Here is a 19006-nt window from a genome sequence, read left to right as displayed (position 1 = left end):
GGGTGTTTGAGCTGATGGCAGTTTCCTGGTAAACATGAGCTTGTGAGAAAAGGTAGCTACGTTGGGCTATTTTAGAACTTGGGAATTTCCTCCCATCTTCAAGGCATTTTGGTAGCAGACAGGCTCTAATGTTACATGGACGGCAGCCCACATTTTTCATTTGCTCCAGGAAGCTTCTGGTAAGTGACACAAGTTCTGGCAGCATTCATTCACACAGTGTTGTAACTGGCAGTTGTACCTACTTTTGTGAAATGAAACTGTTGCTTGGGCAGCAGTTAGTAGCAAACCTTTAAGTTAAGAACAGGGTTTTGGCCTTATCTTTTTCTCAGTTACAGAACTCAAAATTGTAGTTATTCTTAACTACAGGAAGTTTAATTTATTCAATTTTTTTTCTGTACTAACATGAAAAGGAGAAACTCAAAGGCTAGGCCGATTGTATCATAGCAATCTTTACGCATATGATAGTTCTATCTGCTTGTGTAGTGGAACTGGGTGCAATTGATAATTTCTCCATTTTTTGAAGGTGTTTTTCTTAGTATAAAATGTTTTTTTTTTTTTTCATATAATCTATCTGCTCTATCTTAGGTATTTATATGGCCCCCCAATACCATAGTATTAGGAAACCTCCCAATCTTTAGTATATATTACCTTCGTAATAGCCCTCTAAGGAAGGGAAGTGCTATTATGCCCCTTTTACTGATGGGGAACTGAGGCACAGAGAGGCTAACTGGCTTGCCCTAGGTCACACAGTAAGTCTGTGGTGATGCAGGGACTGGAACCCAGGTCTCCTAACTCCAAGGCTAGTGCCCTAACCACTAGGTCATTCTTCCTTTCTGCAGCTACTAGGGAGGGTGCTCATTATTTTTTAACTCTGTAGCCTTTAAAACAATGGGCGCCTTCACTGGGAGCTGCAGGATACACAGCACCTCTGAAAATCATCCCACTTAGTTAGGCACCTGAATATGGATTCAGGAGACTCTTTGGGCACCTGATTTTGAAAATGTTGTCCCAGCAGTTATGGTGCTCATTTAGCATTCATTGTAGCTGTTCCTTGTGCAAGTTGCATGGTCGTCTGTTTCAGAAAATCAGCTAGTACTTCATTATGGATTGGAAATCAGATCTAGTCAAACTGGTGTTAGACACTGACCAACTGCTCTGAGGGATTGTAAATGCATCTTTAGGTTTTTTGTTTTTGTTTGATTTCTGTCCCAGTCTTTAACAGCACTTCAGTCACTCAGTCTTTTAAATCTAAGTGAGTGGCATTATAGTCTAAAGCTCAGGTATTAAAATGCCAAGAGAAAGCATAGTCAACACACCTTTTCATTTTTCTGTGGTGGATAAACTGATTCCATGTAGTATCTTGTTTAAAACAGATCACTATCTGCTGTCTGTTAACATTAGAGATCCCATGGCACAACTTACCCCCCCAATCAACCAAACCAAGACACTCCACGTGGTTCTCCACCTGGGAGGATGAGCGGACATGATAGATGTTAGTCACATTGCTTAATGCACTACTGGAAGGTGCTCAGATATGATGATGATGATGAGCACAGTATAATAATCTATATAGAATGACACCAGGAGTTTGCTCCTTTGTCCTTGACCATATTTCCCCTCCTGCTAGCATAGTACAATATGATCTGTAGCATTTCTTATGGGAGCAGTCAGCTGTAATATATGATTTGTAAAAGCTTTCAGATGAAAGGTGCTCTACATAAATAGAATATTTAAGCATTTTGAGTATGCACGGGGTTAAAATGTGCATTTTCCAAAAGCTATAAAGTTGTAGTAGCTGATTTCAAATCAGCCAAAACTAGAGGTCAGTGATAGTAAAATACAAAATCTATATATGGACCCTACATATAAGGCTATATATATTTAAGAACTTGTAATGTTTCACTGAGGAAAACTGTTTGAGCAAAACTTTACCTTATTTATAGATCCTTCAGCATATAAGTTTATAATGGAAAAAATTAGATGACAGAATATTCAATTTACATATTTGGTGAATTTTGCCTATTTGATCAAATTTCTACAACATTTTTGCTGTCGGACTAGCTCATGGCAAACATTCAAACTTGCTGGTGGTTAGCTCATTATATAACAAGTCTTGTGGGCTTGTTTTTGGTACCCTGATTGGTTAGCTTATGTAACTAACAACACAAATAACTGTTACAATCGAACATGCAGATTGAAATACTCATTAGTGGAATATTTAATGTTTTTCATAAGTGTTTTGACTTCTAAAGTTTGGCTTCTGACACACAACTACAAGTCAAAGTCTCATCTGAATTTTTTGTTGAATTTAGTGAATTCATATTAATTTTTTCACTATACACTCAATGGAAATGAATCATTTTCATAAAGGAAGATGGGGAGGAGGTTTTCACCATGCATTGTGCCTGAGAGGTTTTGATTAGGGTCTAATGTCTTTGCCACAGGAACGTTCCTATCCCAGTGAGGCAGAGCTAAAGGAACAGCTGCAGCAGGAGATGCAATGGCAGATTTTTCGCAAAGCAGCTTTAAAGAGCACAGTTCAACAGATTGAATTAAAACGCAAACTGCTTCAACATTCCTATATGAGTAAAGGGCTTTACCCATGGTGTAAGAACTGATGTGTGCACAAATTTCTGTCAACAGTGAAGCTATAAGATACCAATCAGTACCCACTAAAGCGGCAAAAAGGTCCATCTCCAGATGCCAAAATCTTGTGAAAGATGGCGGTGTTATTAAATCAAGCCTGTAGTTTCTTCATTTTTAGGGTAGGCTACAATGGTGAAAACTTTCAGGGAACTGTCTTTCCCTGTATTTCTTAAATCATTAAAACGCTCTTTCCTTCATGTTAACACCCTCTGACAGACATCATCTGTTTTTGAATGATTGGTACACATGCTTATTGGTATCTGTACCATTCTTCTACTCAACTTCTATCAACAGGTGAAGGAGTATGAAGTAAGTTTCTTCTAGATAATTAATACACCCTGACTGGGAGTGTCATAGCAGCTGTTATCTACTGATAGTATGCACTTAAGTATGATTGATTGGATTATAAATGACACTGTTTATTGCTGATGCTAACAATAGCATAGTTAGACTGGTGTGGTGTCCCTTGTACAAAAAGGCTATTATTCCATCCGGCAGAGAAATCAGGAAAGGGTCAGAATATTTGCTGCTGAAGAATAGGGCATGAAAAATGCAGAATTTGGTGTAGTGAAAAGCAGTAGAATACTATTTTAGACACTTAAAAGTTGAATCCAAAGTTGTGGAATTCTATAGTCTATATGAACGAACAGGCTGACAGCCTTGAAAAAACAGCAAAGAAGCTGCTATCACGTGTTGTCACCACCCTGGGTTTTACTTTTAAAATAAACTGCCTTAATTAACCTTTTCAATTGTACTTATTTCTTTTACTGTTAGCTGATTGTTTTACATTTTCAAACATGACAAAATCATGCTTTAGTGTATGTAACTTAATTGAATCAGAAGTATATTCCCACCTCCAGTTACTTGTTTACTTAAAACAAATTGATTCACTTTCATTGGCAACTGTTTTTATAATTATGTATTTAAAATATTGTAAAATGCCAGTTTTCTATCCTTGGACTCAAATCAGTTAGGACTGCTTTCCTCCTCAGGTGTTAGTGTGTATATTTTCAAGAAAATATCCTCACTTGATGGTTCAGTCTAGGAGAGAAGGGATGAGTGGCACGTTACTGATTTTATTTGAATCTTCTGTTAAGAAAACTGATAAAATGCATCTTCTGCATTTGAAATATTTAAAGTTACTTTAAGCGTGTTCTTTGTTACAGCTAATGATAGCAAATAAAACCACAACAAATGCAAGCTAATCTGTGTTAAGACTTTTTATTATATTCAGGTAAAATCATAAAGTAAAAGCTCAGTGCAACAAAGAACTTTTGAGGAACAACAAAACATCGGTGCCCTGTGGCTGAATGTTACATTGCCATGGTCACATGGGGAACAAACGTGTTTGTAAGAGCAAAAGAATTAGAGGGATAGAATACCCTTTTTATTAGAATTGTAATGTTGGTGGTGCTTTATTTCCTATATGAAGAGTCTTGTTCAGTAGGTATTAAGGGCTGCATGAAAGTCTACTACAGAACAAGAAATGGTGAATGAATGTAACTAAGACAGGAAAATCCTAAAGAACCTAACTCTTATCCAAAACATCTAGAACTTGAATATTTGCTCTTCCACCCTTAAACACTTTCAACAGTGAAGGATGGCATGAACTTTTGAGGAAGATGATTGACAAACTGGTAACTATCATTTTACCCCAGTACAAGAGGGATGGCAGCCTTGAGAAACCACTTACTGTACATTTACAGTAGGGACAAAAAAAATCACTTTTAGAGCTTGCATTCATCCAACTGTTACCACATTCCTGTTGAGGTGGTGGCACAGCTAAAGCATCTTTTAGTCAGCCTGTTGAATTCAAATGTATCTCAGCCATCATGTTCTAGTCTAAATCTGTCCACCCAAACATAAGAAATATGCAGTAGTATATGAAGAGTGCTACAGTATTTCACAATTATTTTAAATTAAACAAACACTTTGCTAAGGCCCCTTTTTACATTTCTCTACCCCACCTACAGCAGGGATACATAATACGTAAACAATTACTGAAGTAGCACTTAGTTGAGGTAGCAGGTGAGAACAGAGGCAGCAGTATCAAGGTACTGTAGTGCAAAGCAGATGCCCTTTCTAGCAAAACATAAATGGAGGCACTACTTTGTGTTAGTCTTCTTACATTTTGGCAATGCTATTAACTAATGAAACAAAAAGGAGACCTCTCCATTAGAAAAAAATCCTTCCATAAAGCAACACTATTACTAAAAAACTCCTCAAACTAAAGGCAGCCAAGAAGACAGTCTTCAGTAGTCTTATACATCAGCAGTTTAAGATCTTCACACACATTCTACCATTTTGCAAAGTTACCCTGCTAGTTCCCTTGTGAATATGAAAACATGTACATTTAAGTGAAAAATGCCACAAACATGGTAAAGCAGATTCATATACACAGGAAAGAATTAGTAATTCTGTTGGTGGATTTGCTTTTTTTCTACTTGGTTTCAAATAAAATAAAAAGGTTCCAGAGTACACAGTGGAAATGACGCTTTTCAAGCTGATCCTTGGACCAGCATTCTCAACAGAAATCTAAGGCATATACTCTAGCAAACAGCTTTCCAAGAAATTCAGGCAAGTGGATGCTGCTTGGTATGTTTGCTGACAGTTGGGTTACCAGTATGATCTTTTCTCTCCTGCTCTTTCCAAGGTACGTTTCAGAAGATAAACTGCAGCATGAAGTCCCCCTACATTCACCCAGACTGTATGACCCTTTTGCCACAAGTGTCCCATTTTTGACAAGGCCTACAATGCAAAAAAAAAAAAAAAAAAAAGTGAAAATTAGTATAGGTGGAGCTGAAGCCTATGAATAAGGTTGTCTAACAATTTCCATTATGAGCCTCTGTGTTCAGAGACTAATTTTTGCCAAACTTTAATAATTGAAAGCTGAAATTTTCCAGGCAATTTTCATTCTTCCTTGAGTGATTTTTTTTTTTTTAAAAAGAAAGCTTCAGTGAAAATTGTTCTATTTCCAAGAATGAGGTTAGGGGAAGTGGTAGCTGCACCAATGTTAAAAAATCTGCCAAACATTTCTTTTAGCACTTCCATGCATTGGAGCAGGAACTTTGAAATGTAAAAGAATATTAATGTTGCAAAATTAGGAAATGCTAGAATTAAAGTTGACCATGCAACCTTCATTCAGTGCCTTGGGCGTGTGCACTGATACTCTGATATGATCACATACTGTTTTTGTACAGAACCCTTGCCTCCTCCTGTACACAGGATGGACAGTGAATTAGGTAGAAGCATGCAAGAAGAGAAAGCAAGTTTTCTTGTGTTAAGATACAGGTCTAGAAAAGCTGTGTTCTATTCCTGGCTCTGCCATGGACTTCCTATATGATGTGCATCAAGACTATCATAATGCACATATGCAAGGGGGTTGAATTAAGGTTGCATGAGCAATTTTAATTCTCATATTTCCTAACTTATGTGCTTGACTCTGCTACCTTAATGTTCTTATTATCATTTTGTGTGTAAGTTTATTATATTCTCCTTCACTTTTGGGATGTACAGGTCAAACACTTGGGGATCCTGAATGTGTAAGTAGTTGCACTTAAATTGCTTTTCTGACCTATTCACAGTTGAACAGTGTGCCATATGTTATGTTTTAGTAATTCACTTCACCCATTAGGCTTCAGTGACCTGCAAGACAGTTTTCCTAGGCTTTTTGAGTGGAAGGCGCAAAGGACAAATATATGAAGAGAATCAGTTAGTTTTGGAATTGGGCTGATTTTTTGAAGGGAGCTGGAAGATATGGTGGGGTGTATTATTTTTTTTCCCCAAGAGTGTCTGAAGATATTTCAGTTAGCATGTGTGTGCTTTTAGTTTTTGTAACATGCCTAGAAATTTGAAAGACAATAGAAAAGGAAGTCAAATTTGAAAGGTAAATTTCTCTAAATTTGTAGTAATGATTCAGATTTGACCTGGATGACATTGTGTATCAACAGTTTCTATACAGACAATATACACCTCTCCCGATATAACGCTGTCCTCGGGAGCCAAAAAATCTTACTGCGTTATAGGTGAAACTGCGTTATATCGAACTTGCTTTGATCCACCGGAGTGCGCAGCCCTGGCCCCCGGAGCGCTGCTTTACCGCGCTATATCCGAATTCATGTTATATCAGGCCGCGTTATATCGGGGTAGAGGTGTACTGTCAGAAGCATGACTTTTACATGTTTTTTATTAAGTTTAGGCCTAAATTACAAGGATGATCACTTCTAAAACTTAAACAGCAGAAATCTATTCCTTAGAAAGGGAGGTGAATCTGTAAGGTGACTGCAGAAGAGAGTCTAGCATCTAGTTTAGAAAGAACATTTTAAATTTGAATGTCAGTTCATTTTGAACACAATTTTAGGCCTGATGCATAAGTTGACTTTTCTCTGTCTTTGAGGGTGTTTATAAGAATTAAAAAAAAAAAAAAATCACTACAAAATGCCTAAGAACAATCTGTGATTCTATACCTTGGCAAAACATTTCCTGTCTTGGGTAAGTAGTACAGCTCTCCCTGTCCCAGGCCTGCAGATGCGACTCATCTCCAAAAGGCAAGCTGGGTAGAGATCCCAGTTCTTCTTTTTAGATCCTATCCTAGAATGAAAATTTAGACTTGTACAGTGAGCAGGCTGCTGCAGAGCAGTTGAAAACAGTTCATTTTCAGTTAATCTTTCTTGCATGGGTTAGTTTGATCATTTTTCCTTTTCCTTTCCACCTTTACTTCCAATAAAAGGACATATTACTAATGCTCCACTGCATCAGTTAGTTTATCAAGTAATTAAATTACCTCATAGAAAAAGCACTCAAGTGCCTTTTCTAGTAGTAAGTGCTCTAAAAGCTATAGCAACAGCAACATTGGTTAAGTTACAAACATCTAGCAACTACAAGTGACTTGCAATCCTTTCTCCACCCCAACCACTCCTCCCAAATCTAGGTCCTTGAATTAATAAGCAGGTCTGGCTCTCAGACAAATCACTGCAATACATAAGTTGCTGCTATTTCATTAAAAAGTGATTCTGAATGTCTTGTAACTGTATGCACTTTAATGAAATAAGGGCTTTTATCAATATTTACTGAATATATTTATTAGGAGTCAAGGTATTCTATGAAACCCTCCAAAAACACAATGACATAAAAGCCACCATGAAACTGGCAGAAGCTTTTGTAATCTGTATCTTAAAACTGCTACACGGATTAGTTTGAAAATTAGAAATGCTTGGATTAAACATTGTATACCATGTTTCAAAGTAAAGTGAATTTTCAGAATTTGTGAAGTGTTTTGAAGTTGTTGAAGGCTATAAAAGTACTGACAAGAATTATGGCAGAGTCTGAGAGCCTGAAAATTCTAGCAGACCTTTAGTGATAGTAGCAATAGGAAATGCTGCTGCATGGTTCAGTCAAATATAGTAACCTTAAAAACTATTTCAAAATGATAATTTGCACCTCTTTCCAAATGGCATGTCTGTTACAATAACATCCACAGAGCTGGTCCTCAAGGGGAGATTGCAGATATCCCACTGAATGGTATCTATGGGTATGCCCCAGGAAGTACCACTGCAAATAAAGGCATTCAATATCAGGCATGATTTATTACTTCAAAAAGGTTTTTCAAATAAAAAATACCCATGGTATTATGTCAAACAGGAATATATTAAAAACAAAATGAAACAAATCCATGAGAAAGGGATTTCTTTATACAAACAGCTGTGCCACAAATCCACGTACACTTCTTACCTTTCTTTATTCTGATTTTTCTTCAACAAAGAACAGATATTATTTGCTGCTCTTTTCACAGCCTGTGGATTGTTATCACCTGCAATATGATAACAGCTAGGCCACTCAGTAGCCCCCTGAAAATGGAAAAAAAAATTGATTAAAATCTGTTATGCTGGAATTGGTGAATTAAAAAGAGCCAAAGAAACAGTAAACTACCTGTAAATGGCAGAATAAAGCAGTAATAGTCAACTTTCAGCTTCAATATTCCTTGTAATATATCCATTTCATATCATGCATTTTCAATGACCTGACAATACTCTGGGATTTAGTTTCTTCCCTCTGCAGCTTGCATGAGGAAGGTGAAGCCACTAAGGGTAAGTATATTTGTAGTAGTTTGAAAGTTGAGGAGATCTTTGATGTTTAGCTGCTTCACTTGCTGAGTATCAGTAAGCTACCCAGCATGTATCTGATTCATTTAAAATATACAGGATTCAGTTACGTCACTGTTTATGCCACTTTCCTAATTTAAATAAAGAACAAAAGAAGGATTACCTCTATTGGTATAGCCCCTGTTCCACTCATTGGATCAATTATAATGTCAGTTGGCTGAGGATCACAGAGCCTGAAGAACAGAAGAAACTATATTAAAGGAAAGTTTTAACAGATGCAAAAGTTTCTACAGACAAGGTAAACTGGAGAACTACTTAAATTCTTCAAATTATACTATTCCCATAAAGTAAGGAAATGTTAGTAACCACTTGGAAACAATGTTTAGTTAACTTTATATACAGTGACATATAAGGATGCCATTAACAAAGTGTTATGAGCACAGGCTATGGTCAATGCACACTTTTTTCCCTGGGCTGCAAAACGATAGTGATTATAAATCATTACAAAATGTTCATGATGTTTGTTTAAACTCTGTTTGTTTATAATTAAAAAGGACTTTTCAGAAAAGAATCAAGTAGCTTAGTTTCTAGAACAACATTACATGGCAATTAAAAATAATACACAACTAAGTGACTGCACTGACCTGAGCATACCATAAGCAAGGGTGGATCGAAGAGTTGTGGGTCCAAAATGTGTAATATTTCTTCTGTGAAGACTCTCTTCAGTTAATGCAATGCCCACCACTACTTCATTATTGTGAATGTTCAAGAGAACCTAGGATAAAGTTAACAACTACTATGTAGGAGTAACAGAAATTTTAAATAGTGTACTTAAATATTTACACTGTGCTTTAGTCTTACAGGATTCTTTATAAGTAGTAATAATGTTTATGAAGAGTTTTGAGATCTTGGAAGAAAAGTGTTATGTGAGTGTTCAAGTTCATTAATAATATTTTGGGGTCTGTCTAAAACTCATTATTATTGCACATACATAGTGTTTTTTTTTAAAATCCAAGATTTCAAAGCACTCAACATTAAGCTAAATGCTCCTCTGAAGTAAATAAATAATAAAATGAGGCTATGAAGCAGATATTGGGTAAGTGACTTGCCCAAGGTCACCGTGTATCAGTGGCAAATCAACAATTAAAAACCAGTTCTTCTGGTTCCCAGTAGCGTACCCTAACCAGTAGAGAACACTGAGAATTGTATTCAAGGATACTGAGCCAACATAAATGCTTCATTTCAGGTCTCTCCCTCCCTCTGCCCCATACACACACAAAATGTTCATTTAAGATTGAACCTAATTTCCAAGTCTCCAACTTCCCATAATGAGAAACCACAAGTTGACATTAACTACTCAGTACCTGATATGAATATTTTTTCCTGTCCAGCTGGTTCATGCACATATGATTCATAGATTCTAAGGCCAGAAAGGACTACTGTGATCATCTAGACTAGTCTCCTGCTAACACGGGCCATAGGACTTCCCTGAATTAATTCCTGTTTGAACTAGAGTAGCTCTTTTGGAAAAACATCCAATTTTGATTTAAAAATTGCCAGTGATAGAGAATACACCACAATCCTTATAAATTGGTACAATGGTTAATTACACTATTAAAAATTTACACCTTATTTCCAGTCCGAATTTATCTAGCTTCAACTTCCAGCTATTGGATCTTGTTATACCTTTGCCCAGTAGATTGAAGAGCCCACTATCAAATTTATGTTATCTATGTGGGTATTTATAAACTGTGATTAATTTTATTCTAAGAAATCAAATTTATGTCATTGCTTCTACTATGAAACAACTTTCTCCTCTGGAGCGGTAGTGTCATATAAACACATTGGCTTAAGCAAAGATACATGAAGGCTCTGAAGTAAAGCAGCAACTCATTTATAGGTGTAAATATATGTGAATATTATTGAAAAATACTGGTGCATTGTACCTCGACATCAAAGTTGGTCATGTCAGCCTTCCACTGGAAGTAATCTTGCACAGCTCCACCAAAATCTCTTGCTGCATCATTCGATGTAAAACAATGTTTGTCACCTGCTCTATTGCATGTAACACGGAACTTCAGCACCTGAGCTTCTACTTCACCTTTCTTGCAGTCGCCAGCTTGGTTTTCATTTCCAGTTATATTCAGGAATTCATCTTTGCCATCTGATTGGTCAGCTGCTAGGATCATTTCCTGTGTCTTTTCTGTGTTCTGTTCAGCAGATTTCAAGCTTGGGGTATTTTGTGCGTGGTCAAGCAACTCTTTATCAGCATCTTTTTGATTTGCTCTGTCCTTTCCTCCATCATCACACAGCTTTTCTTTGCTTGCACCATTCTGTTGATTTTGTTTTTTATGTTTTGTCTTTCTCTTCTTTAGGTTGGTATTTAACTTCCATACTTTCAAAGGGTTAGTCCAGGGCAGTTTTTTAGCCAGGTCCTCCAAATCCTTTAGAGCATCTTCCTATACAAGATCACAGGATCACCAGAATATTCAATAATGTGTTTTGGCAAATTTTATAGGCAACTTTCAAATACTACTGGGTGACCTGGGGTAAGTCACATCTCACCCCCCCGTGTCTGTTTCCTCATCTGTAAAAAGGGGATAATGAGACTTACCTCCCTCTGTAAAGCACTTTGAGATTTAGTGATGAAAAGGAATGCATATTATTATTATTTAAAGGACTAAGAAGTCATTATTTAAAGAACGATAGTCTATAGTCAATTTTGATAATGCACCTCAATCTGACCCGCAACACCCCATCTACTCCAATCCTGGACTTTGCCTGAGCAAAATATGCAGCTAATATGGAATAGTGCTAGACTACCGGGTGGTTCTTTCATTTGAACAAACATTTAAGAGGAACCTAGACAGTATATGGCATACAAAATAAAAACAATCCCAGCCCCCAAGACTAAACAATTTTAAGTCTATTCTTACATGAAAAAAAAAAATCCTCATCCAGGAATTTCCTTATGAAGAACTGAATGTTTATTTTTTATTTTCATTTATTTAAAAAATAATCACACCTATCTGAAGATCTGGGTACAGAGATAGCTTACCTTAGTTTCTTTAAACTGATAATCTCTAAACTCCTGAACAACAACAAATAAATTATCCACTGATCTTAAACGATGAACCTAAAATAAATTACAAACAATGGTAATGTTAGTAGCCATATGTAAATGTCTGTAATTAAAACTTGGTCTGGTTACATCTAGACTTAAGGTACAGCAGTGCAACTATTTTGAGGCTGAATATTTGATGCTTTAATATTGTAAAAACGCAACATATTTCTAGTTTCTGTAATTCTTTTTCCACTACTATTGTTTGTGTGCACATAGCTCCTTTTCAGCACCACATGTGATCATCACAAAAACATAAGTTAGAACAGGGAGAAAAACTCCTTGCACTGTTTCAGGTTACTTGCTTCTGACTTCATTTACTGTTGTGGAAGAAAAAAAAATGTGAACTTAGTTCTTGAACTGTAAGTAAAGGAGGGAAGGGTTTTTAAATAATTTGTATTCAAATATATATTAATTGGTAGATTTTAATACTAGAATGTTTTGATAATGATGGGGGGGACAAATATTTATATTTTTAAAAATTCATTTCATGTTTAGTCACAACGGTCAAGGGAATAGATATAATAGGATATCTATGATATTTTTAAAAAAATCTACAAGTTGTGTAGTTTGCAGTTTAATAGAAGTCATGTTTGAGTCCAGGGGTGGCTGCATTTCAGCTGTATGTGAAATATTTGCTGAATATACTGAATTAGTAAGGGTGAAAAAGGATGAAAAGCATTATATATCATTAATTGAAGAGGATCATAACATTATAAATGACTCCAGCACTACCTCTGAAGAATGAACACTCCATTGTTAGCATTCATAATATTCAATCCATATACAGAAAATCACTAATTGACCATTTAGAACATGCCTGTACATCAAAGGATAAATGTGTATTTTAGGGGGGACAGAAGGCCAGCCCCAGCCTGAAGAGTAAGAAAGGAATACTAATAAACTCCTAAACTAGAAAAATTACCCAAGGAACAAAACATGCAAACCTGTGAAAGTTTCTCTACTGAAATTTCAAAATAGATTTTCCCTCGGTCCTTGCTTATTCTGGACTGTGATCCTAATTTCTCTTTCACTTCATCTGCTGCTGTCAACTCAAAGCCAGTTGGGACAGTAGCTCCAATAGTGACCACGATATCTTTCAGGCTTGAGTTGGGATCGCTTTCTAAATTTTCAGTTAAAGGTTTATGGGTATCATCGAGGTTCACTTCAGCTAAGGTGTCAGAAGCCTCTTCAATATCTGACATTTTGACAGCACTTCAGACCCCCGTGCGGGTCTATTATGTACCGAACGACTGTGATGTAGTGGCACTAGCAGTTCTGCAAAGAAAAACATGGCCTAAGCATGACATAGGAGTCAACTTGTAATGCTACTCATCTGAGCGAGGAGGGGCTGAACAAATACCAGTGTGGATTAAGCCAGGTCACCCAGCTGTCAAACCGTATGTATTTTGAGCCTGGACTAAGCTAAGGCCTTCAGCATGCAAGGGGAGCACTCCTACCAACAGCCAGCACTCTCTGAAGCCGCTTGTTGAGGGTAATGCTGCCCGAGCAGCTAGGGGATCTCCCCGCCACCTAGCTCCCGCTTTGCCACAGCGAACCCCCTCCCCCCGGGCTATTTGGGGAGGGGGCGGGACGCGCTCCCCCCTTTCCCGCCCCACGGGGCTGAGAGCAGCGCGCGGCCTGGCGGGTAGCTCCTCACAGAAACTTCACCTCAGAGACCGGGCTGGACACGGCTTCACCGAGTCTCCCGTGCCGCCCGGCCTGTCCCGGGGGGTTCCCCCTCCCGGGCTCCCCACTTTCCCTACGGCCGCTCACCCCCAACCCGCTCCCAGGGGACGCTGCTCTCCTGGACCCCCCGGCCGAGCTGCCTGCCAAGGACGCAGCTCTGGCCGCCCCAATGCTGCAGGGGGAAACACAGACACCGGTATCCAGGCACCGCACGTCTTAGTTACCGGCGGCAACGCGCACTACCACGCACGCAGCGCCTGAGGAGCCTGCAACGCTACTTCCGATTCCGGGAAGTCAAGCGCCGCCAAGCACTTCCGGGTCGGTCTCCCTCTGCTTCCCCGACGTGAGTGCGTGCGACGCAGGCGCCTAGTTGCACGCTCACGCGCAGTGCTCGGTTGTGGCCCGTTGTTATGGCAACTAGGCCGCCCACCAGGCTTGAAGGGTGTTTGCTACTTGGAATTGCAGGGCCCGCGGCAGACGTGGCCTTGGGGCCTAACCGAGTCGATTGATGGGCGCTAGAGCGGGTTCCCGAGGGGGACTTCCCCGCGGAGCCGCGCTCCGGGCCCGGCCCCTCCTAGTTCGGACGTGAGCTGGGACTCAGAAGACCCCGGGGGTTGTTGGCCTAGCTCTGCTGTAGACTTGTCCCAGGGGATACAAGACGTTATTTTGCGGCCTGATCAAAACGCCGGTTGAAATCAATGGCCGCCTTTCCTTGGGAGCCAGATGTTCACAAGTATGGGGCGCCCACCGCTTTTGTGCAAATTGGGCTCGTGATTCTCCTGTGACTCAGTGTCCCTATCAGTAAAGCATGGATATGGAAACCCACTCGTATGTAGTGTTGGTAGATCTAGGGGTAGGGTGACCAGATCACTGCACTAAAATATCGGGACACATTGGGGTGCCATCAGCCCCGCTCACAGTCCACCCCTGCTCCTCCCAGGCTCCGACCCCTCTCCACTCAGCCCCTCCCCCCCCCCGTGCCTTTCCTCATCTCCGGCCCCCTGCTGGCTTGCTGCGTCCCTCCTCAGTCCCCCACCCGCCGCTCACCGCTTCACCCCCCTGCCCGCCACTCACCCCTATGACGCCGACTTCCCCTCTGCTGGGTGGGTGCTCACCCACCCCCTGCCTCTTTCTGCCCCTGCACCGTCCTCGCCCCGCCCCCATTCCACCCCCTTCCCCCAAGTCCCCGCCCCTGCCCTACCTCTTCGCCTCCTCCCCTGAGCGTGCTGCGTACCTGCTCCTCCCCTCTCCCTCCTGGAAAACGCTAAGTGCCACCAAACAGCTGTTAGGCGGCAGGAAGCCTGGAGGGGGGGAGGAGAGGGGATGTAGTGCGCTGGGCCGGGGAGAAGGAGGCGAGGAGGGGGGAGCTTGGCTGCAATTTTTCCCCGTGGGTGCTCCAGGGTTGGAGCACCCACAGAGTCGGCGCCTCCCTCCCGCTCGCCTCCTTACCTGAATATCGGGACAAATGGCGTCCCAATCATACATTGATCGGGACAAAGGGTTAAATATCTGGACAGTCCCGATTTTATTGGGACATCTGGTCACCCTATCTAGGAATAAAAGTGCTGTGCTAGTGCTAAGCATTAGAAAAAGATAGGCTTTGAAGACATGTTAATAGTCAAGTCTGAGAAGGAGCTGCCAATCTGAGTGGCAACAGTTTAAGATTATCCATATCATTAAAAAAAATCTTAAATGAATATCCTGCCCCCATCAGACAAACAGGTAGGCTAAATTCCTTCCTAGTGATAGTGTCAGCCACAATAGTAGATAGAGGTAGGGAGATGGTAAACCTCCATCAGAGCATTGTGAGAATACTGCTACTGTTAGTCACCTCAGTTATTAAATCAGTTCAGAGATGGATGAGAGGCAAGTTTCTTTCAATATTTAGCATTATAGCAGGTTTTTACATTTTTATGAAGACAGTACATTGCTTTATTGAGTATTTGTCAGATTTACAGAACTAGATTTTAAACTTTTCCCCCCCAGCACAATAGTCCTGCATGCTAATCTCTCTAGTCAATTCATTGTTCATTTATGGGGGATGGGATCCTGGCCCCAGTCTTCCAACTCAATTCAAGTTAAACACACACAGCATTTTTTTAAAATAGAAAACGTACAAGTTTTTCTTATTTTTTAAAGTAAATCCAAGTGACTGCTGATCATATTACTGAGGGTGTGTTTGGAGTAATAGTCAAGTCCTTGGGGCAGAGTCCATCTCTTACATTTTTGTACAATGCCTGATTCATGACTGAATCTCCTAGGTGCTACCACAATACAAATAAAGTGTGTATGTGAGCGTGTCCGTCTGTCTGTCTCCATAGTGTGCTGCATAGTGACAATAGTCAGGTCCTAGGTGGCCTCCAATTTATTATAAGTGTAGAGGCAAGGTAGAAAGAGAACACATAAGTAAGTTTGAGAGAATTTAACTGCATGACCAGGAGAGCGGGATCTTTTCCCATTCAGATAATTTATTGTAGAAGTCCACTTACTGTTAGCCCTCTTCAGTTTAATCTTATTCCTGCCTTCCTGTTCTTTGCACATCACAACTTGATATTATCATATGGACAAACTAGTGCTACAGTACTATGTACTATGGATGAATTTCTGCCAACTATATTGCTCAATCTGCAGGGCAGTTTGATTTATTCTGCAGAGAAACCTTGTCAAGATTTAGCCATCTGACATTTATCTTGTTCCCCCAAACCAGTCTCTAATTAATTTAGTTGATTTATTTGGCCACTTAACATTGAAATGGTTTAAGGAGATAATTTCATTTCTACTTTGTTATGATTGCAGCAAATAAATGAAACGTCACTTTTTTTTTTTAGCCCCTGCATTTGGTGACTCATATGCAAACACACCCTTTTCAAATTTTCATTCCGCCCCCCTCCTGCAAGGGAATGTCTCTGCAGTGCTGAATTTTGGGGGGGTCATGAAGAGGGATGAGTTCTCTTGAAAGAACTATTGGAAAGTACAGTGGTATTTAATTTCTCATTTCCCTGGCAATCTTTATCCAACATGTTTGTGGACCACTGGTGTAATATTTGACCCGAAAGTGCATGGGGAAGTGGGGGTGTCCTTCAGTATTCACCCAGTGGCAGAGGTGCTGGCAGCCTGCAGGACAGCTGTTGTTGCTGGCCTATTCACTATCCACCCTCTTCTTCCCATCTCCTGGGAGAAGATAGGGAATAGAAACCTCTTCCATTTGTCCTTGTTCCCACTTGGATAGAGATTTGATCCGTCTCCCTGTAATGCATTTTCTCCTCATCCCCCTCTGGCCATGTATCACTGCATGCTCAAGTGACTGATCAGTTGTTCCTATTACAGCTGTTACTGCACTGCCTGCTGTCTACAACCCTTTAGCTCAGTCCATTCAAGGATGCCCCAAACCGTTGAGACTCTCAGTCTCAAGCTATATGTGGAGAGAGTAGGAGACCTGGCTTCAAGAGAGCAGCTGGCTCAGGACAAGGGAAGTGTGTCTGGATGGAGGACTCAGTGAAGAATTGTTGCCAGATAATACTTGACAAGGTCAGAATTCGGCTGACCAGTGGAGGCCCCAATATGCAACAGCTAGCACTATCCCTGCCTGCTCTGCCTCCCTCCGCGCTGCTTCGCTCCCGGAAGCGGCTGGCATGTCCCTGCAGCCCCTGGGGGGAAGAGGGGGAGATTGTGTGTCTCTGTGTGCTGCTCCCACCCCGAGCATCGACTCTGCAGCTCCCATTGTCCGGGAACTGCAGCCAATGGGAGCTGCGGGGTGGCACCTCTGGGCAGCGGCGCACGGAGACCCCCTGGTCCACCCGCCTAGGAGCCGCTGCCGGAGGGGGGTGTGTGCTGGTCGTTTTGGGAGCCGCACCACTCGAGGTAAGCACCACCCCTCTGCCCCACCCCATATCCCAACCCCCTTGCCCCAGCCCAGAGCCTGCACCCTGCACCCAAACTTTCTCTCCAGAGTCCACACCCCTCACCCCCTCCCACACCCTAACCCCCTGCCCAGCCCAGAGCCCGCACCCAAACTTCCTCCCAGAGCCCACACCCCCCCTCACTCCCAAACTTGAAATGAAAAATTATACAGAATATTTTATGCTGCTAGAGTGCTTTCCATTCAGCATTTGAAAATGGTTTACAAACTACGCTGCCAAATTTTCAAAAGTGGCCACTGATTTTGGGTGCCCCAGCCTGAGACACTTAGGACCCGATGTTCAGAATTGCTGAGTACAGGCAACATCACTTGACTTCAGGATATAATTTAAGCCAAGAGTAGGATTTGAAAACTGATTAGATGTTTATTTGGTTAATGAGAACATGCACAGTTACATTAGATAAAATCATTTTATTTTTAGAAGGGATATAAACCCTCATACTTTAGAGCATAAATCAGTCACTAATAGATGGTGATTAGGAAGAAACTTTCTCTATGGTCAGGTTATTCCATAATTGTCCACTGCGAGGTTTCTTGCACTATCCTCTGAAACATTTTGACTGGATGGACCACTGATCTGGTCTGCTATGGCAATTCTTATATTCCAGTTATGCAACTGGATGAAAATAAGAGAACTGGTGAAGTAGTTGGGTTTATTCCATTTTGATTGAGGAGGATACCAAATGCAACCAAAATCTTCAATTGCAAGAAGTTCCCTCTTCTCCAAACCTCCAGTATAATATAAGCATGTTAATATTTCACAGAATCCACTCAGTAAATTAGATAATTTAGCTTTGCAATTTGTCTTTTTGAAGCTGGCCTGGATCTTTCTTGCTTGTAAACCCCAAGTAACACATTTAATTAAGCAATAGTCAGTATTCTCTCCTGCTAGGTATAGTTTGTGTTGAGCATTATGCTACAATTCTGTTCTAGTCACCCTAGAGAGCATCTTCCTCATTTCAGAAAATGGAAATGAGCTGGTTATTTGCCTGTACAGCTGCCAAAGACCCACATGGGTGAAACTGTGCTCTGCATGTAAACAGTGAACTAGCTATGCTCTATTCTTAAAGGCAAGTATGCAGTAGGGATGACCAGAAAATTAAGAGCATTTCATGTTCCAGATATATCACAAAATACTGTATATTATTTACATTGTGTAATAAGGAAGGAACTTTATTATCCACAGGTTACTCAAAAGTTCAGCACTACTACAGGCATAGGGCCTGGTTCTGTAGTGCCCTGCACCTTGTGTAGTCAATTATGCCTGTGGAAAGTGGTTGTAGAAGTGCTACCAAATCAGAAAGACAGTGTTTGACGTTACCTTTATATTGATGTAAATTACTTCACAAGGGGAAGGGGGCAATGAAGAATCAGGCCTATTTTTGTCAGTGGGAATTTTGCCTGTCTGTGGGTTTAGTGCAGTGTGAGTGTTTGGTGTGATTAGCAATGTGCCGTATAATAATAGCAGCTGTATTTTCTCACTGTTTGGTTTTGCTCCAATACAAATACTATTCTACTAGTATATCTCTC

The 19006-nt window shown here is 40.5% G+C and overlaps 2 protein-coding genes across 3 annotated transcripts in view; one reads left to right on the top strand and one right to left on the bottom strand.

The window, feature by feature from the left end:
• Window positions 1–3835, top strand: part of LOC112111901 — a 30102-nt gene extending 26267 nt beyond the window's left edge. The window contains exon 15 of the mRNA XM_026650255.1: window positions 2445–3835. Within this exon, the coding sequence (XP_026506040.1) occupies window positions 2445–2618 (174 nt within the window). The 3' untranslated portion in view covers window positions 2619–3835. The remainder of the gene's footprint in view (window positions 1–2444) is intronic.
• An 18-nt stretch (window positions 3836–3853) lies between these two features.
• Window positions 3854–13847, bottom strand: THUMPD3 (THUMP domain containing 3). Of its 2 annotated transcripts, none has more exons than XM_024217108.3 (10): window positions 13782–13847; window positions 12816–13146; window positions 11806–11883; window positions 10694–11206; window positions 9392–9522; window positions 8911–8980; window positions 8377–8492; window positions 8086–8196; window positions 7113–7236; window positions 3854–5394 (listed from the first exon to the last, which is right to left on the bottom strand). In XM_024217108.3, exons 2-10 carry the CDS (start codon window positions 13071–13073, stop codon window positions 5263–5265), a joined length of 1533 nt encoding a protein of 510 aa, XP_024072876.1. In that variant the 5' UTR covers window positions 13074–13146; window positions 13782–13847; the 3' UTR covers window positions 3854–5262. The 2 variants fall into 2 exon arrangements, with proteins under 2 accessions (XP_024072876.1, XP_024072877.1); XM_024217109.3 differs by having other exon boundaries at window positions 13645–13834.
• Between the last annotated feature and the right edge of the window lie 5159 nt (window positions 13848–19006).

This window comes from Terrapene carolina, unplaced genomic scaffold, assembly GCF_002925995.2.
Source record: "Terrapene carolina triunguis isolate 2854851 unplaced genomic scaffold, T_m_triunguis-2.0 Scaffold89, whole genome shotgun sequence".
Taxonomy (NCBI): domain Eukaryota; kingdom Metazoa; phylum Chordata; order Testudines; family Emydidae; genus Terrapene; species Terrapene triunguis.
This window is presented reverse-complemented; position numbering and strand designations above follow the sequence as displayed.